A 27,510-nucleotide genomic window follows, 5' to 3' on the forward strand; every position below is an offset into this window, starting at 1 on the left:
CAAGACAGGAAACATTTCCAAAGCCAACTCTTCAGACAGGGATTGGACTGGATTATAAGATAGAAAATGATACTGGTGAGCAGTGAGCTTCTTGGCTCAAGTAGGCACATGAGACTATGTGGGCAGCTCCTGTCTGGAGGGGAGGTGAGAAGGAACAGGGGGACAGAAGCTGGCTGAATGGACACAGGGAATACAGGGAGAGAGAAGGAGTGTGCTGTCTCATTGCAGGGGACCAACTAGGAGTACATAGCAAGATGTATATAAATTTTTGTATGAGAGACTGACTTGATTTGTAAACTTTCACTTTAAGCACAATAAAAATAAAAATAAGAAAGGTTTCTCTAAAGAAACACAAATCCAAGTGCAACGTAATTTTAGAACTAATGTGGAAAAGCAGTGGTGTGAGAATAATCTCTCTGCCTCTCTGAACTCTGAAGAAAGGAAAAGATATTTTATATACACACATAACCATAGAATCACACATGCATGTAAACGGGGATGCTGTATTGACTAATTTGTATAGTCTAATTAATATTATTTAAAGCATGTATTGAATTAGTGAGAAATTGCCTGGAGTTTAGTATTTTTTCTGTTTGACACTGGAGAGTGTGTTGGCAACTCTTGACTGGAGGGGGGATGGGAAGATAGAGAGAGAGCGAAGATGGCAAAATTGGCACGAAACGAGAGACTGTAAGGGCTGACTCAATAGGGGGAGAGCAAGTGGGAGAAGGGAGTAAGATGTATGTAAAACTACATGTGACAGACTGATTGGAATGGTAAATGTTCACTTGAAGCTTAATAAAAATTAATTAAAAAAAAAAAAAAAGGAAAGGGAAACAAGCAGAGAGATGGGAACCTCATGCCACCAAGAATGCAGCACCAGGAGTAGAGCGCGTCCTTTGGACCCAGGGTCCCTGGCCTGAGAAGCTCCTTGACCAGGGCAAGATTGAGGGCAAGGACCTTCCTCCAGAGCTGAAAAAGAGAGAAAGCCTTCCCCTGGAGCTGACATCCTGAATTTGGATTCGTAGCCTACTAGACTGTGAGAGAATAAATTTCTCTTTGTTAAAGCCAAAAAAAAAAAAAAAAATTATTGTATCTATTAAAACAGGATTTCACCTATTAAAAAATTACAAAAGTAGGATAGATTAAATATTGGTATCTAACTTTATAAGCAATTGGTCTGCTTTGAATAGCGTTCTACCACGGATAGAGTATGACTGTGTGAATTAAGCACGAAGCTGGAAGTTCCTCTGAACTGGATGTGAGATACATTCAGAGACGCACCAGCCTAGGAAGGGGAGCAGCAGCAGTAGGTCAAGGGAGAAGAGGGGAGCTCAATAAAAGGAAGAGAGAAGTAGCATCATTTCTACATATACACCTGGAAAATACTGCAGTTTGTTCTGTCAGGGCTTTAAGAACGAACAGAATGCAAAGACAGTACAAATAACCACCTGAGTGAGGAAAAGAATGAAAAGTATCTCCAGAAACCACAAACAGACTTTCTTTCTTCTCCGTCTCAAAACGAGTGGTCATTTCTTCCTGAGATGCCTCTTCATCTTCCCTTTCTTCCTGAAGCCTTTTCATCCTTTCCATTAAGGCCTCCAGCTCACTTAGTGAATCGACAATCTGTAACCAGGTAAGATTATGTTGGGTGTTATTATCATTTAAAACTGTTCTAGTAAATGTCTCCATTTCCCAACATCATTTTTATTATGTACAGTGGAAGGGACACAGCTATTATGTTCTTAAGTGGGTTTTCCACCAATTTCAAATAAAATCACAAGGCAGATTCAAACATTTTTAGAAGGGCAATGTTTTTGCTTCAGTTGTAAATACTGAAATTTAAAAAGTAACTGATAAGTGTAGATACATGCAATCTAAAAGTATAATAAAAAAAATAATAATACTTGGTATATATTAAATTATGTTATTGTTTTCAAGAAAATTATGCAGCCTCAAGTTTTCTACTTTCTACTGTCATAAAAATATATTTTCTATTGGTTGTTCCAGTGTCCTGCAGACATGAACACATCATTCTGGGATTTGCTGTTCAAAGGGTATAACATTAAAAGCCTGTGATCACTAGAATGCATCATTGTTTCGGTCTATATAGTTTCGGTCTATATAATTTGCAATATCCATTTGCTATAAAAGTCTCTAAGACAAACCAGAACTTCTGGTACCAGTTAAATTTTTACAGTAATAAAAATTACACACACTGATTTGTACATGTAAAAAAATGTTGAAATGGTAAATGTTTTGATATACATTTTTGGACCATAATAAAAAATTTATGCAAAAATAGTTCAAGTATATAATATCCTTTTAATTAGAGAATAAATTCCTTTCATAGTTTTAGAAAAGTCAGTAAAACAAACCCCAAAGTTGCTGCCTGTAAGGGACGCATTCTCTATGTTGTTGTCATTGGCAAGATCACAGACGCAGAAATTGTTCACTGATATTAGCCTGAATCCATTGGAAATTTCTGGGCCTCTCTCTGGATTGATGCCACTACCAAAAACGAAGCTTGCCAAGGCATGATAATGTGCCAGCAGGACCACGGCATGTACCAGTTCTGGCAGAGACCAATTATTTTCTCCAGTTTTGACAAGTTTCTGAAATGAGAAAGCATGTAAGAGTAAATGTGAAAATCACAGAATGCTATAAAGGAATGTTAAAAAGCATGGAAAATCTACCAAATTTCATATACCCACTTATAGTAGTAAAACTTAAAACTCCCTTTTAAAAATGTTTCATACATTAAAGATAGGGCTTTGGTTAAACAATGCTGCATTCGAATCATAAATCTAACAACAAAATTATGTGCGGCTTTCTTAATTGCATTTTTACATATTCTGCTAGTTTAATAAGATACTTGAAAGAATCATAGAACATCTGGCAAAACCATTCATTCAATATTTAAGGTTTTTTGGAAACTTTGTTTCATAAGATCACATAAAAATCCAATTTAGTAAGTCAAGCTTTGGTTAAATTTTAGATATTCTCTCTGATGGAGAAAAACACTGCAGCAGATAATAGAAACTGTAGGATTCCACCCCACATTTGAAAAAGAACATAAAATTTCAAAGCACTTTCTTATATGGGATTTTATGACTTTTGATAAAATTGCCATAGAGCTTTCCAATGTCTTCGCCAATCTCATTAAACCTGACAGGATACTAATCACTCATCACCTCTAATTTCTTACCTCACATTCATTCCCACTTCTTTTCATTATAATCTGGTTTCCCTTCCAGCCAAACTCCTGAAGTTACATTCATTAATGTCACATATGACCTCCAATGGCTAAATCAGTTCTTTTAGGGCCTCTGTTGTTGTTCTTAGGTACTGTCAAGTTGGTTCTGACTCATAGTGATCTTACGTACAACGGAACCAAGCTCAACTGAAACCTGTCCACCACGGGCGACCCTTACCAATTTTTTTTTTTAATTGTGCTTTAAATGAAGGTTTACAGAGCAAATTATTTTCTCATTAAACAATACACATTGTTTTATAACACTGGCTGCCAACCCTGCAACTTGTCAACACTTTACCCTTCTGGACCTTGGGTTTCCCGTTTCCATTCGTCCAGATTTCCTGTCCCCTCCTGCCTTCTTATCCTTGCCCCTGGGCTAATGTGCCCATTTAGTCTTATATACATGGCTGAACTACTTGTATTATTGTTTTATGGGCCTGTCTAATCTTTGGCTGAGGGGTGAACCTCAGGAGTTACTTCGGTACTGAATGTCCAGGGCCATACTCTCAGAGTTTCTCCAGTCTCTCTCAGACCAGTAAATCTGGTCTTTTTCGGTGAGTTAGAATTTTGGTCTACATTTTTCTCCAGCTCTGTCTGGGATCCTCTATTGTGATCCCTGTCAGAGCAGTCAGTGGTGGTAACTGGGCACCATCTAGTTGTGCTGGACTTAGTCTGGTGGAGGCTGTGGTACTTGTTGTCCATTAGTCCTTTGGACTAATTTTTTCCTTGTGTCTTTGGCTTTCTTCATTCTTCCTTGCTCTAGACAGGGTGGGACCAGTAGAGTATCTTAGATAGCCACTCACAAGCTTTTAAGACCCCAGACGCTATTCACCAAAGTAGGATACAGAACATTTTCTTTATAAACTACTGTATGTCAGTTGAGCTAGATGTCCCCCAAGACATGGTCCCCAGACCTCAGCCCAGTAATTCAGTTCCTTGGAGAGTATGGATGTGTCTATGAAGCTTCTATGACTTTGCCTTGGTCAAATTGTTCTGACTTCCCCAGTATTTTGAGTCCTTTTCCTATTTTGTCTCTGCAGAATTTACACTGTTCCTCACTTCTTCCCTTCTTGAAATTTATCTTCTCTGACCTCAGCAAGTCCACATTTTGGGGGGATACCTTTCTGACCCTGGGATGGATCTTTCTTCATCTCTCATAGCCTCTTCTTCTGCTTGCCTCCAAAAGGTTGGCTTACTTTATTCTATTAATAATCTTCTTTCCTTGTACAATATCTCCATGGATAGATCACTCACTCATTTCTTCACCCTGACCTTTGCTTGTCTATCAATAACTATCCAATTTTATGTCCAGTCCATCCTTTATCTCGAGCTGTTGCTGTTGTTTTTAGGTGCTGTAGGTGCCGTCAAGTTGAAATCGACTCAGTGACCCTATGTACAACAGAACAAAACACTGCCTGGTCCTTCGCCACTCTTGCAATTGTCGTTACACTTGCATCATTGTTGCAGGCACTATATGTCGATCCATCTTGTCCAGGGTCTTCCTCTTTTTCGCTGACCCTCTACTTTATCAAGCATGATGTCTTTCTCCAGGGACTGGTCCCTCCTGATAACTTGTCCAAAGTATATGAGATGAAGTCTCGCCATCCTCACTTCCAAGGAACACTCTGGCTGTATTTCTCCCAAGACAAGCTTGTTCATTCTTCTGGCAGTCCATGGTATATTCAATACTCTTCGTCAGCACTGTAATTCAAAGGCATCAACTCTTCTTTGGTCTCCCTTATTCGTTGTCCAGATTTTGCATGCATATGAGATGACTGAAAATATCATGGCGTAGGTCAGGCATGCCTTAGTCCTCAAAGTGAGATCTTTGATTTTGAACACTTTAAAGAGGTCTTTGAAGCAGATTTGTCCAAAGCAATACGTTGTTTGATTTCCTGACTGCTGCTTCTGTGGATATTCATTGTGGATCCAAGTAAAATGAAATTCTTGACAATGTCAATCTTTTCTCCATTTATCATGGTTTTGTTTATTGATCCCGTTGTGAAGATTTTTGTTTTCTTTATGTTGAGGTGCAATCCATACTGAAGGCTGTAGTCTTTGATCTTCATCAGTAAGTGCTTCAAGTCCTCTTCACTTTCAGCAAGCAAGGTTGTGTCATCTGCATTTTGCAGGTTGTGAATGAGTCTTCCACCAATCCTGCTGCTGTATTCATATAGCCCAGCATCTTGAATTATTTGCTCAGCATACAGGCTGAATAAGAATGTGAAAGGATACAACCCTGATGGATACAACCTTGATGTACACCCTTCTGGATTTTAAACCACACAGTATCCTCTTGCTCTGTTTGAAGGACTGCCTCTTGGTCTGTGTACAGGTTCCTTACGAGCACAATTAAGTGTTCTGGAATTCCTATTCTTTGCAATGTTATCCATAATTTGTTATGATCCACACAGTCAAATGCCTTTGCATAGTCAATAAAACACAGGTAAACCTCTTTATAGGTTCACTACGAGTTGGAATCGACTTGATGGCAATTTTTTTTTTTTTTTTTTTTAAACCTCTTTCTGGCATTCTCTGCTTTCAGCCAAGATCCATCCAACATCAGCAATGATGTCCCCCGTTCCATGTCCTTTTCTGAATCTGGCTTGAATTTTTGGCAGTTCCCTGTTGATACACTGCTGTAATCACTTTTGAATGATCTTCAGCAAAATTTTACTTGCATATCATATTAATGATATCTTGAGCTACAGACCTGTATTCGGACCTTCAGTAACTGGACATCACAACCTGGAGCCATAATCTTCTGTTCTCAGGCCCAATTGTATCCTATCTTGGCTCACTACATTGCCTTTTGCCTAGTCACCAAGGTAGAAACCTTAGTGTCATTCTCTCTCCCACCCCCTTCTCCATCCTCACATTTTGCCAGTCACTGAGTCCTGCTTATTCTCATGCAGAATGATCCCAAGTATCTGATTCGTCCTTTACCTCCCCTTTGCTTTTTTTTTTTTTAAATCATCTCTTAGGTGGGCTACTGCAACTCTTTTATGACTGGCTTGTCGTCTGCTTCTAGCCTGTTATATTTGTAATTTACCTTCCATATCACAAAATAAGCTCATGTCATGACTCTTCTCAAGAGCCTTTAATGATTCTTGATTCTCTCTCATAATGATCTCAAACTCTTTTGATCATATATATATATATACTTTCAGCAGAAACAACTGGAGGGGCAATTATAAATTAATATATATTTTATATAGAATACATGTACTGTAGTAATACTATGAAACACTCAAACACAGAAATTTTAAAAGGAGGATATAAGAACATGCATACACACACACATAAATCTTCTCTAATATTTTGAAGGATTATTTTGTGTACCCACTGGGGTTCCATAACACGCAGCTCTGGAGACCGTAATTTTCTGAGGATAAATGTGAATTCCTTAATATAATATTCATTAGGTTATACAATATTATCCTAATTCTTCTCTTTTCCCATCACCACCTTACGTTAACATTCCGTACCTTCAGTAATTCCAAGCTGTTAGCCACTCTCCCCGCATGTCATAAAATTGTGTACTCTGTTCATTATCTGGAATGCCCTCCTTTACTCGAAAACTCCCACTTATTCTTCAAGACATAACTCGAATGTTATCTCTACCATGAAAGCTTCTCTTACTCCCACTGACAACTTTGTGATGCCATTCTCTTTATTCATACAACTCTTACAGCACTGTTGTGCTGTGCTCACTATCTTTACTCCCCTGCCTTTCCTCTCCCTCGACTCCTAGGAATCTAACGGTAGGGTCTTTATCTTCTTTGGACCACACCAAGGTATCTGGCACAAAGTAATCAACCCACAAAACAAAAACAATGATTGATTCCTTTATCCAGTGGAAAGATTATAAAGCGTATATAATCCTCAAGGCAGTACTGGGCTTCACAGATTTCCAGATAATAATCAAAATCAGAGATCCATAAAGATTTACAAAATTTATAGAGATTTATAAAAGCTAAATTTCATCAAATAACAGGGCAACTAACTAACAAGTACGTAGTCTAGTAAGGGGATCAAAAAAACAAGGACATTTCTATGCATCAGAAGCAGAGGTTTTAAATAAGGAAGGCTTCCACTGATGATAATTTAGACCATGTTGTGTCGATTCATGGGGAGCCCGTGTGTTACAGAATAGAACTGCTCCTTAGGGTTTTCCAGGCTGTAGTCTTCTACAGAAGCAGATCATCAGGCCTCTCTTCCGAAGAGGAGCTTGGCGGGCTTGAATCACCAACCTTTTGGTTAGCGTAGACTGGAACATCTGTGCCATCCAGGGTCCCAGCTTAGATCATAGCTATTATTTATTGAATATTTGCCATGTGCCAAGTACAGTGCTAAGCATCATTACCTCATCCTGTAGGGCTTTGATGGAAGTTCCTTTCAAAGTTCCTTTTAAAGTGCAAGCGCTCTAGCTAATCACAAGTCTATTTCTCACCTAAGCTCTTTTTAAAGGTACTTATAGATTCACAACAGCTAGCAGGTCCCTTTTTATTTGCAAAATCATTTTTTGAGAATCTTAAAATTATGAAACGTTAGAACTAGAAAACAGTTTAGAGCTCATATAATCCAGCCCCCTCACTTCAGAGTAGGAAACTGAGGCCCATAGCAGTTCAATTACTAAAGGTCACAAACTTGTGAGGAACAGAGTAGAGACTAGAACCTAGGCATCAGGTATGCTAGTGTCCTTTCTTTGTTCTACCCACTGCTTAAAAATAGAGATCAACTTTTCCCATAGCCACTCACCAAAGTACTTGTACAAGCTAAATACTGATTATTTAAAGAGATGATTCATTTTGTACTTAAATTAAGCCCACTTTCTAAATTTATCTTTTCTACACATGCTTGGTAAAGTAGAGGGTCAGTGAAAATGAGGAAGTCCCTTCATGAGATGGATTGACACAGTGGGTGCAACAATGGGCTCAACCATAGCAACGATTGTGAGGATGGTGCAGGACCAGGCAGTGTTTCGTTTTGCTGTACACAGGGTGACTATGAGTCAGAAGCAACTCGATGGCACCTAATAACAACAACATACATTAATATACTTTTTTGTTATTTTTCAAGTTCTTAACATGCAACGGTTTAAAATTAAATCTTAAGCAAAACACCTAACTAAAAAAATTAACTCTTAGTTAGAATCATTAGGAAACTTCCCTTGATTTCAAAAAAAAAACACAGTACCTGAATGTGCTCTTTTGTGATCAGCCAGGGCCGGTGTGCTAGCAGCTTATTTATTTCATTAAGGTTTTTCAGTCTTTGTGGTATATACTCCAAACCATTCAACCACTCAGCCATACCTCCGGTCTTTAGAAATTCATCCACATGCATGTTTATTAAGTAAGAGCACTGATGTCTAGCTGCAGCCTAAAACGCAAAGAGTCCGTTGATAAAACAATCATGGTATAGTCTTATTCCAGTTTCTAAACAAATAATTCAGATTGAGTTAATAATTTTTATAGCCAATTGCTTGTTTGTTTTTTCTTTCTTTAAGAATCCCCTTTGAGGATGGAAAATGATACTAGTGAAGAATGAGCTTCTTGGATCAAGTGGACACATGAGACTATGTTGGCATCTCCTGTCTGGAGGGGAGATGAGAGGGCAGAGGGGGGCTAGAAGCTACCTGAGTGGACACGAGGAGAGAGAGTGGAGGGAAGTACTGTGCTATCTCATTAGAGGGAGACCAGTTAGGAGTGTATGGCAAAGTGTGTGTAAATTTTTGTATGAGAGACTGACCTGATTTGTAAGCTTTCACTTAATGCACAATAAAAATTAATTAAAAAAAAAAAGAATTCCCTTTGAAAAATTTCCATTGCAATGCTATAATAGATTTCTCGAATGAATACACGAAGCTGGTATGTATACAAGCAAATAATCATCAATGAAGCCAATCAGTCCCTCATCCGGAAGTTAGTGTACGTCAGCTCAGAGCCCACCACCTAACTTTGCTAAGGAAATACATGTGCGTTTTTCATTATGGTAAATGATATCTACTTTATTTTGTTTAAAGCATAATAAAGCCTCATTACTAATATAGAATTCATATTAATTTGGGTACTTTTCTTATCCCCTTTAGGGCAACTGTGATTCTAGTCATATCTGTGCATATTACTCTATTAAGATGAAACTGAACCTCACTGACCCTTTTCCTTCCTATGCAGTCAGAATCAGCCTTGAAGCTGACAACTTGGTAAATCCATGCAGCCCAGTTTTGACCTCTCCTTTCTTCAGGGCTGCTTCTCGGTAAAACGGTATGATTTTATTCTTCCTATTCGCTACATCCTGTTTCTCTCTTAGTTTGTGGTCATTCTAAGTCTTCTTTCAGCCTTATTCTCATCAAAAGTAAAATTATAGTCTTAGTCAAGTTCATTATTCAGTGAAATACGGGATGCTGCCCAGACTTTTTTCTATTTAAAATTTCAGTGAGAGCATAAAGAGACATTCAAAGCAGACTGCGTAAAAACTAACCTGCTAACTCCTGGCCAGCTCTGCTAGCTCTGCCAGCCCAGCTATTTCCCTAGCCTCTCCAAATACATAGCACTCCCATTATGCTCTCTTTGACCTTTTTCACCAGTAACAGCCCAAATGTAGCACTGTTTCTTTCTACCTTTCTCGTTCTTGGTGGGTATCACCCCAGTTTACAGTTCTCTCCCTCTTCCCAACATTAACATTAACTAGTTTTTAACAAGTACTATTCTTAGAAGTGTTATGTTTGACTCTTTTTCCCTCTTCCCAACATTAACATTAACTAGTTTTTAACAAGTACTATTCTTAGAAGTGTTATGTTGGACTCAAGGATTCTTCTCTTATCCAGATTCTCCATTAGAGCTGACTGATACTTTCCTCTTATTTGGCCAAATTAGGGATATTCTTCATGTGCAATATGACTAAGTAAAATGCCACAATCTGTTTTTAATTAATAATAAAAATAAGACATCAAGAGCAAATACACACTTGTGGGATATTATTTTGGACCCTACCAGCATCTCTAATCATAAGAGAACAAATATGGAAAATGTGTTTACTAAAAATTAAATGAGAAACATTCAGCACATTAAGTGGTTTTACGCCAAAAGGCCACTGGCTTCTTCAATTCTTACTTGCATGAAATTAGACCTGGCTCGACACACAGACACACACACACAATTTTAGAAGGGAGAAAGATGCGATACGAAAATTGGAAAAAATAAGAAAACAAGCACCTACCATGATTGCGATATAGTGCCTGTATGGTAGAGGAAGGGGACCATCCATGCGCAACATGTAAAACTGGCTCCTCAAGAAAGACTCCAGGTACTGAGTGTGTAAACTCATGACCTGTGTGATGTTGTCCAGACGACCGGATGTAGAGTATTCTTCCACAAGAAAGTTAGTACGTTCATCTACTGTGTTTGCTTGGACAACCTTATAAACCAGAAACATAAAACAGAATGATTACTGAGTAGTAAACACAGCCTTGGTTTACTTAAATTATGCCACTATTGAAGCAAATGAATGTTCTTTTGATATTAACAGACACTGAAATTATGCAGTTGCTCATACTAGATACAGCAATAAAAAAAGAGAACACTATTCATTTTTGGCTTTAATACCACAATTTATTAAACAACAAATGTCAAATTATCAAACATTCTACACATAGCTATGAAATTGGAGAAAGGAAGCTTCCATCTGTTTTGCCAGGCATACAGGCAGATTTTCAGGGCTTACTTGCCCGGCCATTGTCATACTAATTTGTGGTGAGGTAACACTAGTGCCATTTGACTACATACAACTTTATCTCAGCAGTCTATCAAGATAATTAATCACATTATCTTTAGACAAATATTTTCAGTATGATCCTTTGCCTGTTTTTGTCATTCAACGTTAAGAGAAAAAAAGCTTTCTGAAGTCTTTCTGGGGTGGAAAGAAAAAAGATAATTTGTAGGAAAGTGTTAATTGAAAAATTAATAAAGATGCTAGAATACTATCATTCCTATTTTGAGCTTATCATATTAATCACCAGAAACAAGTTGAGTTATTAAAATGGACAACCTCCATCCTAGAAAATCAAAGGAGTTTTCTCAAAAGCAGATTTTTTATATATACTGTTATGCACAATGACAGTTTGTGGGCATCACACCAAAAATTGGCTCTGAAGGTGTTAAGAGCTTATTAGCACCTTGTAGAAAGACTCAGCTCTGTGGGAATTAATGGACATAAGATGCATTTTTTTTTTTAAGATGCATATTTCCATATTTTACTTCAGCTCATTATAAAGCCAAGAATAGATTTCATTTGTTCATTTCCCCTCTTTTTTTCTACTATCGGGACCAAAGATGATAGTTAAAATATAACAGGATCTGGATGAAGCACATGTAGTTAGGGAGAGAATATTTGTTGTTGTTATTTTGTTTCCCTTAGCAAAATTTTCTTTTGTCTAGCTGGATGCCTAAAACACATTAATAGATTCTTATGATGCAACAGATCCTGAGAACAGTGGTGGCTTCTGCAATCCAGATTATCTTCAAATATAAACTGTGAAGATAACTGTATTTCAGTAACTCTTGAGGTATGTATTAGGCAATCACTCCACGAAGAGCAACACCCAGTTATATGAGAGAAATAGGCATAAGCACAGCCATTTCTTTAATGTATTGTCACCACTGAGATCAGCTGTTGTGACTGAGCTCCCAAAACAATGCTACTATTTTGGATTTCCTTTAAATGGTAAGGTAACTAAAAAAGTGAAATGAAGATGAAGGAAATGCTGACTCTGGCAGTGATCTGGCATGCATTATTCTAATTCTACCAGACTCTTTTTTTTATGGCTGGCACATAGAAGGTGCTCTGTTAATATTTGTTAACTAATTTCAAAACAATATAGGAATAATCCTGGTGCTTTAAGATGATAAATGATCGCTTTGCAGTAAATAGTCAATCAGTACACATGATAACTCTATTCAAACGAGCTAATAGCTCCTTGAAGCACGGTTTTTAGCCTTTACTTAGCCCAAACATATCTGAGAGGCATCTAGGAATCTAGAAGGTGCTGTACATTGCTGTGATCTTGCATACAGATATATGCTCGAAAAATACGCATAAATCTTTTATTGATTATAATCTCCTTTGTGTCATCTTCCGACCCCTTTCCTTGCATTTACCAACTTGATTCCTCATTCCTACAAAAACCCATTGCCGTAGAGTCGACTGCAACTCATAGCGACCCTATCTGACAAAGCAGAACTGCCACATATGGTTTCCAAGGAGCACCTGGTGGATTCAAACTGCTGACCTCTTGGTTAGCAGCCATAGCTCTTAACCACTACGCCACCAGGGTTTCCATTCCTACAAAAGGGTGCCAAATTGTATTGGAGATCTCATGACATCCTATCCAACAAAAAATTTAGAACAAAGTGAAGAGAGTAACTACTAGTGATGTAATATTACACTTTATTTAACAGGCTTACTTGGGGAACTTACTGTTTTATTTCAAAATTTCTTTTCTCAACATTTACGTAACCTATAATCACCACGAAAAGAGTGACCATTTAAAAACTTTAACTTTCAGGTTAACATTAAATTTTACTGCTCTCAGTAGCTTTGCTCAGAAAAGTTATATTTGAAATCAAAGACGGTTAAATTTATATTTTTCTAATCTTAGAGTACTACCTAACTTTAAATAATAAGACAGATTATTATACACTCAAGCTTTTAAGTGAAGCTGAAAAGAAAATATCTCTATGGGTTTCTGACATATGAATAAGAAACTCAAGAGCAAAACACTTTTTCACTTCTGTTTTAAAAATGATGATATTCTTTGATACAATTAGGTTATTCTTTACCATGCTTTATGTATTTTAAAACAGATAAACTTACTTCCTTCTCTGGAATAAAGGCACTTGGTCCTCGTGTCAAGGGTTGAGACGCTCTGATTCTTTTATCCTGTTTATAAAAGAAAAGTTTTATGTATTAATAATGATTATTTAAAAAGTTATATTGGTGCACATTTATTGCTAACATACTAAAATAAATAGAATTATGTGAAACCAGAGTAAGTGTCGGATCTCAGAAGGAAGAAAAGCCACAGGATCACAGCATAGATGAGATAACGGGTCAAACTCCTACCACAGTGCTGGGCTCATAGTAAACCAAAAACCAAACCCAGTGCCATCGAGTCGATTCCGACTCATAGCGACCCTATAGGACAGAGTAGAACGGCCCCATAGAGTTTCCAAGGAGCACCTGACAGATTCGAACTACTGACCTTTTGGTTAGCAGTTGTAGCACTTAACCACTACACCACCAGGGTTTCATGGTAGGTTCCCCAAAATGTCATTTCCCTCAATAATATTATACAACACCACAGATTTTCAGCCCATATTTGACATGACTGAAAGCCATTAACCTCCATAATTGCCCTGGTTTCACAGTGGTTAAGAGCTTGGCTGTTCAGCAAAGGTCAGCAGTTCGAATCCACCAGCTGCTCTTTGGAAATCCTATGGGACAGTTCTCTGTCCTACAGGATAACATAAGTAGAAATCGACTCGACAGCAACAGGTTTTTTTTTTTTTTTGGTAGCAGTGCGCTAATACACTATAAGACATTGATTTGGAAGTTAAAGGGAAGGTTAAATTCAAGGAGGATTATATGCAACTCCCTAAAACAATTTACCTGGCATATGGTTCTTATCTGGATAAAATCGGAATAACCACATCTAATATAAAGTTTAAACCCTTTAACGAAAATATAAAAGTTGGAGAAGTAAATATTAATTTAAACAACAGCAAATACAGCAATTCTTGTTTCTCTACTTGTTATTCTATTAGTATAAAAACTGGTAGATTGTTGATGGTATATTTGAGTGCCATTTTTTTAAGTTTTTTGTTAAATAGTTTTTTAATTGAAAAATATTTTGGTGTCCTCATTTAAGTATAATTATCTATACACCAAGGAAACCCTGGTGGTGTAGCGGTTAAGTGCTACAGCTGCTAACCAAAGGGACAGCAGTTTGAATCCGCCAGGTGCTCCTTGGAAACTCTATGGGGCAGTTCTACTCTGTCCTATAGGGTCGCTATGAGTCAGAATCGACTCAACAGCACTGGGTTTGGTTTGGTTTGGTTTGGTTTGGATCCATAAGCCATAAAAATTCCAATTATGGAATACCTTCCTCCTCTATAGGCTTGCTTAGGAATAGTCAGAGAGAGGGTCTCATGCTTTCAACACCTTCTTAGCCAGGAGATGAGATGGAGGAAATGGTCACTTCATGTTTTATGAAAAAAGTAATAATCTAAAGCTCTACAAAAGAAGACCTCCAAAGCCATTAAATAAAAATGGGGACTATGCCATGGTTTATAAAGACTGAGTAGGAAAATTAAAAAATGTGTGTCTATTAAGGAATAGCAAATTAAGCTTTTAGGTATATGGCACAGTGGTTAAAGAGCTCAGCTGCTAACCAAAAGGTCAGCAGTTCAAATCTACCAGCTGCTTCTTGGAAACCCTACGGAGCAGCTCTACTCTGTCGTATAGGGTCACTGTGAGCCGGAATCGGCTCGATGGCAATTGTTTTTTGGATGGGAAGCCCTCCTGAGGAAACTTCTGAACTGAGGAGGTAGATTTAGGTGGTTTCTCACCCAAAGATGGCAACATTTACTCCAAATGATCCTGTCTCCTGGCCACAGCTAACCTGACCAAGCCCCAACCAGTCAACATAGCAGCTGATCAGAAGCCCCTCCATGGCTTAATGCAAAAGATCTACCTACACAGAGTTGAGAGTAATTCTTTTTCAGGACCATGTACTAGAATTACACAAAAGTAATGTAATTTATCAAGAGAAAAGAAGCAAAACATCACTCAGACACAGAGATGGAGAGTAAACAACGGAAACACAGCAGGGCAGGCATCAACAGATACCTGCTTCTAAGAGTTTCAATGGATTCACTACAGAAAGCAAAGCCTAACCATGGTCTGATCTCTCTGGGTCAGTCTTTCTCTTTCTTCCTCTCTCTTTCTTCACTGAACACTTACAATGTGATAGGCACAGCGGGACACAAATAAGGATTAGATTGGTAGAAATGCATATAACTAACTATAGCATATGATATACATCACAGCAGGCTCATACACAGAGTGGTGTAAAAAGACATCATTTTAGCAATTATCACTTACCTAGTCATTTTCTTATTGTTGAACATTTAGATTATACAGAAATTTCACTATTGTAATTCTATGATAAGCATCTTTGATTAAAAAGATTTTGTGGTATTTAGAACAGGTTCTTTACAAAGATTCCCAGAAGCAGGGTCTTAGTGCATACTGCCGATACACTAATAAAAATGTTTTACTAATTTTATTTTCATCACTAAGAAAATGTTAGTTTAACCCATTAATTCCAAAAGTGAAAAACAGCACCTCAAAAAAATTTTTGAAACTTTTTTACTGTGTGCTTATTGAACAAAAAGTGTTCTTAATCAGAGATGTGGGTCAGATCAGTGTTTTTAATGGCACAACTCTGGGAGTGATGTAGACCCCTGGGCACAGGACAGAAAAAACAGCAGAAAGCTGCTGTAACAGCCCAAGAGAGAAATGACGTGGCCTGATCCAAAAAGGTTGTTTATGCATTGAAGAGAAGGGAAAACTAACACTGTTTAAAGTTTTTCCATCATGTGTCCTTCCTCAGTTACACTTTTAAAATGGCACCGCTATTGAAAAGATCAGCCTAGGTCCTGGGCTGTATAAGGAACATCTTTTCAGGTAAGGACTCCACTACTGCCTGAGTTGGCTGCTTTTCCTATTTATATTAAGGTAAGAAACAAAATTTTTCAAATGATCAAGGCAGTGCATAAATTCTACTTCAGACTCACTTAACTCTGAAAGTTTTTAATTTTTCCACCTATTTCTATGTCTATATATTCCTATGTTGGTAAGATCAAACACAGAAGAGAGAGGAGAGCACTCTAACCAAGCAAGAGATTCATTTTAAAACCACAAATTGGAATTCTGGTCAAATTGTAATACCTTTCCTCAGCTTTTCTTCCAAATCCAAAATGTGCAAGGACCAAGTTCCCGCTTCCTTCATACCCCAATTAACTTTTCTGACGACTCTAGATCTGTGCTACCGGATATGGCAGCCATCGATTGCATGTGGCTAGATTTAATTAAAAGTAAATAAATGTAAAGATTCAGTTCTCAGTTACACCACTACTTTTCAAGTGCTCAAAAGCCGCGTGTGGCTATAGGTACCCCAATGGACAGTGCAACATTTCTATCCACCACGGTAGAAAGTTCTAATGTATGGTGCTGCTCTAGGCTCTTCATCTGATTTTTTTTAATCATATCTTCAAGCAATTTGATGCATTTTTGAAATGTTAGGAACTGCTCTGCAGAGTTATTGGTTTGATGGTCACACCTACTTAATTCCAGAACCAAGCATTTTAGCTTAATTGCAGAAACATTCTAAACCAAGTTAGGAGTGAACCCAGATAGGGGTAAGTCAGGAAAAAAAAAAAAAAAAAATCAGTACATTCCATGGACTCTAGTCCTAATTTATGCTCACCTTCGGTCACCAGAAAACTATCAAGAACTTTTTATGCAAGCATACTCTTCCAACCACAATGGAGATTCTTCCTATGTAGCCCCTCGCCTTCTCACCAACCTGCACAATTCAGGTCTACTTCTCTCTGTGCAAAGCTCCCCTTGCTCAGCTTCCATACACTGAACCACCCCAATCCACTTATACCTTCAACCACTTTACTTTTCCTAGGCCATTTCCTCCACTTCTGTCTTCATAAACATTCATTCACTCAAGTGAGAGTTCTCTTCCATGACTTACATATTCTTTATACTAATAAAATTCTACTTAGCTTGTTATAGTTACTATACTGGTACAGGAAAAGGCAAGTGAGAGAGGAAAAAAAAGGGAATGAAATATGAAAATGAGTGAGCTATGCAACTCACTCCGTTTATATCTAGTGATTTTAGCTCTTCTCTATGCTTCAATTCAACTTTGGGTCATTTCGAACTGCCTGCAGTATCATTTGGATATAACATTTGCACCTTCGAAATCAGTATTTTAAAAAGTAATCTATGCCAAACACACACCAGTCACCCTGGCTCAGATCTCAGAATAATCTTATCCTCATTAGTCTCATCCTAGAAGCCTACACTCAGAGTCGCCAAGTCCTATAATCGCTACCTCCAGATTTATTGCAAGATTGCAAAATCTTTATGTTATCCTTTCCACAGCCCCTTCTCAGCCATAACAATTTCTCTCGCACTCAGAAATATTTTCCACTCACAAATGAAAATAGAGCCAGTTCTAGGCCTTAGCTCTCCCCCTTTGTTGGGAGGATCCAGGGAAATAACACATTAAAAAGATATTGCAAAAAATGCAAAGCACAATACAAAATAAAGTATTTTTATTCTACCAATTTTCCCGTGTGTGCGTATGTGTGTGTATATATTAAACCAAAGAAGCCAAACCCCCTGCCGTCTTGAGTGATTCTGACTCATAGCAATTCTGTAGGATAGGGTACAACTGCCCCATAGGGTTTCCATGGTTGTAAATCTTTACAGGAGCATTCTGCCACATCTTTCTCCTGTGGAGCCACTGGTGGGTTTAAACTGTTGACCTTTTGGTTAGCAGCCAAGCACTTAACCACTGCACCACCAGGGTTCTCTCTCTCTCTATATATACACTAGGTGTATTTTCTCAACAGATGCTACTTCAATAGAAAATTTCAAGCAATTTATGTTACAAGTGATAATAATCTGTAGCTACACTAATTTTAAGGAAAATATTGCCATGTTTTCCTCTCTTTATTAAGTGCCAAAGAGTCTTGCTTAGTTTCTGTGAAAACCCAAAAACACGTCCTTGAGTTTCTTTAGCTGCACAGTACAAAATAGTGGCCGCTAGCCACATGTAGCTATTTAAATTTAAATTAACATTAAATAAAATTGAAAATTCAGTTCCTTGGCTGTACAAGCTACATTTCAAGTGCTTCACAGACACATGTGGCTAGTGGGTACCATGCTAGATGGTGCAAATCTAGAATATTTTTATTATCACTGAAGGTTCTATGGTATGGCATTGTTCAGCCCTGATTTCAACTATTGAGATTAAGCAAAGATATAAAATGACTAAAAATTCAGGATTGAATTTAAGTATAATAAATATGTATAAAGGTAACTTCATAGGAATGAAACACTTATCTGAATGTCAAGACTGGGAAAATAACAAAACCAACAAATTAAGTACAGTTGCAGAAAAGTGTGACGATATCATTCTTCATAGTCTTACTGGACTGACAGCTTTCAAATCACTAAAAAGAAGAAAAAAAATTCTCTTCTAGTGTTAAAAAATAAAAAGGGACTTAAGAGTATCCAAGAAATTTTAAACGGTAGTAAATTTAATTGTGACTTATTTTCAAAGGTCTTAGACAACAGTCACAGAACTTGCTTAAACTGTTTTCATAAAGTCCTATAATTTCAATCATGAAAGAATAAAATAGAAGCTCATTCTTTCTATGTGTCAGTTCTACATATTCTAAGAGATTATTTACAAGGGTTGTGACATCAAAAGTGCTACATTAAGGAAGGGTTCTTTTTTCAGATACGTTACTATAGCTGTGAGACGTTACGGCTGAAATCCATCAGTGGAGATTATGCCTAATAAGTCATGAATATCTGCTGGAAAACAAAGCACCGACAGGCTAAAGATGAATTATATTGAGAAAACAGCTTACTTTGTTACTTAACAGCCAAGAAATTTACTAGATCACTTTACATAAATTAATCCCAATAGGAACTTAAGATACTTGGAAGTCTGGAACTCTTAAAATTATAAGTCTTAAGAAGTCATCAGAAAAGTACTTGCCTGTACAAGGCTGACTGCCAAAGAGAATTAACTGCTGCATTTTGACCTACTACACACTTTTAAGATAAATTATTAAATTTAATTTTTACTTTTCTTTATTTTACTAGAAAATGGAAAATCAAAAACTATGTAAATCCTATCCATTAAAAATATAAAAGCTATTTGTTCCTTTCTATAAGAGAGGAGAATATTAAAAGTAAAATGAGTGATAATCTTCTATAGAGACACTTAGGAAGAGATTAAAAAATCTGTTCAACATATAAAAATTCCAGCAAAGCAGAAATCTGACTCCACAGAGCAGACTACTGCCACAATTTTTAAAGAAGTCCTTAGAAGACAGTTTACCTAATGGCGTCAACATTAGTTTTAAAACACACTACAAATACAAAATATCTTAAATATGAAACACAAGTTACAAACAAAACTTTTCAATGTAAAGCCAATTATAATTATCAATACAAACAGTAATTCAGCTGTTGATTCTTCTATTGTTCATAGATGTGACACTTTGGCAGAAACTGCTGCAAAAAGAGCAGGGAGGGACGGGTGGCCATATACTACGAAATACGCTGAAGCCATATTTTTATCCCTGGCAGATGATTTCAAGAATATAATCACTGGTTTGTAGAAATTGATGACAGTATATACTTCAAAGGGAAAGGGCAAATGGAAAAGAACACAGAGATACTAAATGAGAAAAGAGCAGGTTCTAAATTAGATTAATTGTAATGGATTGGGAATTTTACAGTAAACTCAAATTTAAATGTGAGTCATTACCTGGAACATACCATACCTTATATTCCCACCATCCCTAGAAAAGCCCAAAAGACTACGTATTTACATATATATATAACCTTCTATACTAGATTAAAATATGTATTGACCTTCACAATATTATAATAACTAGGATCCAAGATTATTTAGTGAGAAAAGATCTGAAAGTAGAAAATGGTAACGGCAACAAGAGCCTGAGTCTTGCTTTCAAATCACACCATCATCTCAAACCAGAGTGGTGCAAGGAACCACTGGGCATCACAGGTCTACACGGTGTGGCAGAAAAATTCCAGAGACTCCAAAGAGCACCCAAAATTCCCCTTTATAGGTAGGGAATCCTGTCTTATTTTAAGGGCTTGAGGTTTCAGGAGCAGACTCCTTTTAACTGTGTTGTGATTAAAACCAAGGCAGACGTAAGTCCTTTCTGCAACAACAGAACTATAGGGCTCAGGACAGGCTTAATTGAGGGACATTACGAAGATCTTGTCAATAGTAGCTTTGATTTCAGCCTTCTTCAACAAAACTTGCTGCTTTAATTTTTTAATTTGAAATCTCAAAATGTTTCCACTCAGAAACAGTGAATTTATCAACTGTACTTTAGCCATTTGCTTACCCGCTCTCTTCCCTACTAAACTGCCAGCTCCTTGTGGGCTGGGACAACGCCTTCTTCATCTATGAGTATTTCAACCTTTCAATCTTACTATGGTATACAGCGTGAAGTAAACTTCTGGTTAATTTTTATAAGTTTTACATAACGCTCGTTTGAATAACAGTAATTTTTTTCTATTTCACTTGCTAAAAAATGAGTTATAATGAATAATAGTTATCATGATGAAACAACTCACTAAATACATATGCACATACAAACTGGTATGCCATTTGTTAGGAGCCATTAGGCAAATTTTATTTGTTTTACTAACTGGAGGCTTAAAGCTGGACAAACTCACCTAGTGAGTCCTCTGGAAATCATAGCCACGAGTACTACTATTACTAGGAGAAAAGTAATAGCACTTAAGGAAGTAGAGAAGAATGGATCTCATTCCAGCTCTGAAAGAGTTAAAAATGCTTCTTCTCCAAATGGCAAAGGGTGACTAATGAGTTAAACTTGCACTGCAGTACTGCTAAGTTTCTACATGAGCTTTCTCTTGGCTACGAATAAAACCCCTTAAATTCTACTCATTATAATGCACAGTGAACCTGTTTAGAGTACAGGCATGATTTTTATATTTATATATTGATCACAGAGAACCAAGCTTCTAAAAACAACAGGACTACTTTAAGGTAGCACTAATACAATCACAAAGTGACACAAACCTACAAATGTGCAAATATGTTAAGAATGAATATAGAGCTAAGATAGTCTTTAAACTATTCCATTAGCAGTGTACTACTAACTAATCCTTTAAGCCAGAAGTAAATTTAAAATCAAGTTCATGTCCAGTGTTTTCTCGAGGCAAATAGCAAAGAACATACCCTCTTTTCCACTTTTCATGTAATGCCGGAGTAAGACAAATCAGTTACGCCAGATTCACTTGTAAATTGGAAAGGTGACTGGTAGTTTTAGCATGGCAGGTTGTTTCCGTGTTCTGTGGAATCTGGATATATTTGAACCAACATTTTCTGAGGATCTGCCTTCCTTTTTACCTCAATTAAAACCCTACCCATTCTTCCTTTAAGACCCAGTTCAAATACCAACTCCTTTGGTCTCCCTCTCTTCTCGTTAACTCCCACCCTCTTACCTGAATTTGAAACCTATTCCTCTTAAGATTTACCACTGTATTTTGTTTCTCTCTTTTATAGCTTTTTAAAAAATACTGTAACATACATCACTATCTTATCACTCCTTTCAGACCATAAGAGTCTTAAAGAGCAGGATCAATTTCTAACATAGTATCTGTAGAATTATAACAGAGCAACATGAAAATAACAGGTGCTCATATATTTGCTGAACTGAATATTAAGGAGACCGGAGTCTGGATTCAGGTTTTTCCATCCCATCTCCTTCCCTAGACAGGAGAGAGCATCCCGGAGACTTACGGTAGCTATGTATTCTCTGTATTCTTATTAAGAAACACCAATAAGTTCAACTAATAAGTTAGACACAATGCTTGACATCAACCCACTGCCTTTCCTGTACCCTCTGGGCTCCCTGTGTGACGCAGCTTCATTTTTTCCCCCATTTTTTAAATTTTCTTATGTTGTTAAAAACAATTAATACCTGCAATTTCCCATAAGTAATACTACTTTCTTAGAAATCATAACACATTGCATGCTGTGACGCAAATCTTGAGGAACAAAGGCTCCTATACAGACTTTTATAAAGTGTTGAACGCTTTCTATACAGATGGAGAGCTACAGAACATACTTTCTGAATGTACTATGAAAATTTTGGACTAAAGCTCAAAAGAAGAGAGGGAACTATAACAATCAGCTTCTTAAAATTCTTAGTACCTGAGTACCTTAGTTCATGTAAGATCATAATGACCTAACTCAGTGCTTCTCTATCAACACACAGACAATACACTTTCCTCCACTAATTAGGAGATCTCTCCCCAAGTCCCAAAAAAGTATTAAGAAGGGCTTTACTTCTACACAATTTTTAGAGTTTCTATATTACGTAATAATAAAACCTCACTTTGTATACTGGAATATTTTACCTATTAAAATTATGTCCCAATTAGATTAAAAGAAATTAAAATTTGAAGTTTTAGAAAGTAAAACTCCCATTAGAGATAATTACAGTTACATAACAGTCTAGTATTAGTAGTAGTTGATAGCTACTAGTCTTTTTGGAGAAACAATAAACATGCTGTGATACTTTGAATATGGGGGGGGGACCAAGCCTGTTGCTGTCAAGCCGATTCTGACTCATAGTGACCCTACAGGACAGAGTAGAACCGCCCCATAGGGAAAAGCAGAATTTTAAATCAAGCCTCTACCACCTCAACGATAATAGGGTCAAAAGGCCTTTGTGTTATTCTAATGGAATACAAAATGACAGGGTAGCTTCTGGTTCTTTTAAAACACCATGATAAATAAAACACAGATTACTTGTTCAGTTTAGACAAATCAAGGAAACACTGAATACATCAGGTTCTAGAAATTTACAAAACAAACATTTAGCTATCTGAATACAACACTTCTTTAGACACAGAGTATTCAATAACAATTGAGATTCTGAAGACTGGAGTTCTACTGCCTGCCCCTGCAGTGACCTTAGGTGAAACACCAGTCACTTATCTGACACCATTAAGTGATAAAGACTAAAAGAGTCTCTGTTTTACCAAAGATTATATGTATATTATAGTTATCTGGATGTATCTTAGGTAAAAATGTTTACCAGAAATATAAAGAGAATTGTGGAGGAAACAGTTGAATATATCTGTGAATAACGGAAATGCATACATGAATGAGGGAATAAATGAATCTTAACAAAACCGCAAAGAAAGCAAGGATCATAGCTTTCCATTATGATCGCCCTGTGATAAATTCAATATTCCTTAAAAGAACTAGAATTCTGCTTCATTTAAATTGATAAAGTACCTCTCACACAGCCTTCCAGGAACACAATGACTGAGCAAATAAAAATGTTTGATTTTACACTGAATTATATTAAATTTCAGTTTTAATAAAATTTAAAAGAAAAGAAGTTTTTATTCTTGGTTCTGAACAGAACAGTTGTGTTTTAATTTTTGCCCGGGTAGAAACTATGTTTGCTCTATGCATTCTCACTGGCTTCATTATTCCTGCTCTATTTTGTCAATCCCCGAGTCTGTAAACAGAGGACTGTACCATCGTGCCTCATGGATACAGGCAAACTCAAACCCTACTGTAATCAGTTCATTTAAATGGATAGTCCCCCAAACTTTGTGCTGTTAGGACCGTTTACATTCTTAAAAAATATTGAGGGCCCAAGAGCTTTTGCTTGTATGGGTATATCTATCAATATTTACAATATTTCAAATTAAATCAAATAATTTTTTAAAATATCTATTTATTAATTCATTTAAAAATACAGATAATAAACCTATTACATGTGGTCACAAAATAAAATTTTTGGAACTGATTTCCAAACAACAACAAAATAGTGAGAAGAGTAGCACAGTTTTACGCTTATCTAAGCCAGGAAATCCTGGTGGCACAGTGGTTAAGTGCTATGGCTGCTAACTAAAAGGTCAGCAGTTCAAATCCACCAGGTGCTCCCTGGAAACTCTATGGGGCAGTTCTATTCTGTCCTATAGGGTTGCTATGAATTAGAATTGACTCAACAGCAATGGGTTTATTTTTTTATATCTGGCTTAATTAGACAGAAATGGATACTCATTTGCTTCTGTATTCAATCTGTTCCTTTATGTTGCTGTGATTGAACTACATGAAGAGAATCTGGTCTCACACAGATATGTACTTAGAAAACAGGAGTATTTTAATAGCCATTTTAAATAATTTTGGTCATTCTTTGATATTACACTAAACTTGACAAGTGGCAGCTTTTGAAAGTTTCTAGTAATATGGAATCTAACACCATACCAATACTCTTCTTACTCAGTGTGATTGTTAAGGTTGTGTGTCAACTTGGCTGGGCCATGATTCTCAGTGGTTTGGCAGTTATGATGTAGTTTGGTAGTCGTATAATGGCATAATCACCTCCATGATAAGATCTGATATACCATGATTACCACCATGATGGGATCTGTTGTGAGCAGTCAATGAGTTGAAATGGAGTTTTCTTGGGGATGTAGCCTGCATGCTATGTAAGTAGACTTTCTGGCAAGGCTCACAGGGTTTTGCTTGCTTTGGATCCCGCAGCTGGCTCCTGTTCATCTGACCTCCGGTTCTTGGGACTTGAGCTAGCAGCTTTTCTGCTGATATTGGGATTCATCAGCCCCTGCAGCTATGTGAGTCAGGGGAAGCCTTCAGCCTGGCCCACAGACTTGAGACTTTCCAGCCTCTACAACCACGTGAGCCATTTAAATCTCTCCTTTTCATTTTCCCTCTCTATACAGCCACCTCACTGGTTTTGTCTCTCTAGAGAAAGCAGCCTAAGACACTCAGAATAAAATCCACTGCTTTATCTTGCACTTTGAATAGCTCTTTTAACCCATGTGTGATTTTGTAATGCCAGTCACTGGTCATTTAGAAAATACTGCTTCACTGAGTTTTACAGGTTTTCCAAATGTTGATACATTTCATTATATAATATTAAAAAATAAAATTTGTTAATTTATCAGCACAGATCACATCGGAAAAGTCTTTAAGTATGGGAAGGTTTCAGGCTCATGGTAGCGGAAACCAGTTTTCCAAAATTCTTTTCATCCGATAGCTCAACAAACCCTGTCAGTTGTTTTCCTTAAATTGACAGGCTCAGTTTGTTCATTTTTGAGAAAATGTCTGCCAAATACCGAGGTCTGAATAATCATAGTTGTCAGTCATTTTTTATGTAAAAATGGTGTTCCATGAAAAAGTGGCTCATTAGTCTCACAACTCAATCACACAACTGCTTTTCCCTGAGAAAACCATCATATTTTGATATGTAGAAAAGCTTTGTGCATATTACCCATTTTGAAACAGACTATTAAGAAGACATGTATTCCAAAGGTCAAGGTACAATATAATACACACTTTTTACTGCTTCATCGTGGACATTCTAGATGAAAAAAACAATGACTGCTATTACAGTCTGGTGTCACTGCCTGGATTTGGGCTAAGGCTTTGAGAACCACTGATTTAAATAAATGTTTCAAATGCACTGCTATCTCTTTCTTTTAGTTATGTATCCTTATCAACTGTTTCAGTCGATTGCAAAAAAATTGCTACACTTAACTCTCCTTTGGGAGAAAGTACTAAGTAACCCCTAGGAATAATTTTCGTTTGTTTTTCTCTGTAACTACTAAGCCATAAGGTGCGCTGGTGTCACAACACTTAGGCTCTCAGCTGCTAACTGAAATGCTGGCAGTTTAAGCCAGTGGCTCCATGGGAGCAAGATCTGCTTCCATAAAGATTACAGCCAAGAAAATCCTATGGAGCACTTCTACTCTGTCACATGGGGTTATTAGGAGTCAAAAAAGACTCAATGGCACCTAACAACAACCAAGCCATAGAGCTATATAAAAATGTTCATTTTTGTATTTGTACAATAAACCGTCAATCAATTACAGGCATGGGTGGTCAAGAAAACCCTGTAAAACAGCAATGTGGGAGAGGGGTAGACCTACCATGTAGTAAAATTCTTCCATTTTATTTGGATCCATAATCAATGTCCATGGAAGCAGCAGTCAATAAATCAAATGACATTGGACAAATCTGCTGTAAAAGTCCTCTTTAAAGTGTTAAAAGGCAAAGATGTCACTTTGAGAACTAACGTGCGCCTAACCCAAGCCATGGTATTTTCAATGGCCTCATATGCATGCAAAAGCTGGACAAGGAATAAGGGAGACTGAAGAATTAATGCCTCTGAGTTATGGTATTGGTGAAGAATATTGCACAAATATTGAACAATACTAGAACAAAGCTGTCTTGGAAGAAGTACAATCACAATGCTCCTTAGATGCAAGAACGGCAAGACGTCGTCTTATGTACTTTGGACATGTTATCAGGAGGGGTCAGTCCCTGGAGAAGGACATCATGCATGGTAAAGCAGAAGGTCAGCAAAAGAGAGGAAGACCCTCAATGAGATGGACTGACACAGTGACTGCAACAATGGGCTCAAACATAGCAATGATTGTGAGGATGACACAGGACCGCGCAGTGTTCTGCTCTGTGGTACAGAGGGTTGCTATAAGTTGGAACTGACTTGATGGCACCTAACAACAATTACAAGCATTGTGCTGGCACATGAATAAGCACACAAACCAATGGATCCTCCTCATGATTTAAAATCCAGAAACACTAAAAGAAAAAAGTGATGTTTCTATTACTGAAAAACAAAACAAACTAATTTTACATGGTACACCATACGCCAATTCAGATGACAGTAAGAAAAATATTGGCAACTTAACACAGACAATACAGTAATATTCCAATTATATAAACAGCTTCCGAAAATCACAAGGAAAAAGATCACCAAATAGAAAAATGGACAAAGAATAGGCAATTAACAGAAAAAACTATTCATAAAAGGAAAAAAGCAAATACCATATTTTATACATCAGATTGGCAAAAATCCAAGTTAGACATCATGCTGTATTAAGTAGGCAGCATATTCTATTGACAAGGATGTAGGGGACAGCACTTTCAAAAACTGCTGTAGGAATGCAAAAATCAAACAACTCATCCAGAAAAATTACACATGCATTCACACTTTGACCCAGCAATCTCAGTTCTATACTATCAATATGAACATTAAAAAAAAAAAATGAGGGAAATGTCTATACACCAAAGATAACTTGAACCTGAATCTAATCAAACCTCGACCTAACTTCAAATTAACAGGAAACATTGGGACTAGAGGAACAAATTAAATGACACCATGAGGACACACCAAAAAATATCAGTTATATTTTACAGGACAACTGACTCAATTTCTTCAACTAGTAAATGACATGGGAAGAGAGACAGAGCCACAGATAAAGAGAGGAGGAGCAGGACTACTCTGAGACTTAAGGCTATCCTACAA

General features: G+C 37.1%; 1 protein-coding gene across 2 annotated transcripts in view; it reads right to left on the reverse strand.

Moving 5' to 3' along the window:
* The window catches only part of SESN3 (sestrin 3), a 70,988-nt gene that overhangs the window by 17,438 nt on the left and 26,040 nt on the right, over nucleotides 1–27,510 (reverse strand). For both annotated transcript variants that reach the window (XM_064288836.1, XM_010595402.3), the window contains exons 2-6: nucleotides 13,130–13,195; nucleotides 10,478–10,675; nucleotides 8,456–8,638; nucleotides 2,379–2,615; nucleotides 1,452–1,626 (exon numbers count right to left, since the gene is read on the reverse strand). In XM_064288836.1, coding sequence (XP_064144906.1) covers nucleotides 1,452–1,626; nucleotides 2,379–2,615; nucleotides 8,456–8,638; nucleotides 10,478–10,675; nucleotides 13,130–13,195 — 859 coding nt within the window. The remainder of the gene's footprint in view (nucleotides 1–1,451; nucleotides 1,627–2,378; nucleotides 2,616–8,455; nucleotides 8,639–10,477; nucleotides 10,676–13,129; nucleotides 13,196–27,510) is intronic.

Source organism: Loxodonta africana, chromosome 7, assembly GCF_030014295.1.
Source record: "Loxodonta africana isolate mLoxAfr1 chromosome 7, mLoxAfr1.hap2, whole genome shotgun sequence".
In the NCBI taxonomy this organism is placed as follows: Eukaryota; Metazoa; Chordata; class Mammalia; order Proboscidea; family Elephantidae; genus Loxodonta; species Loxodonta africana.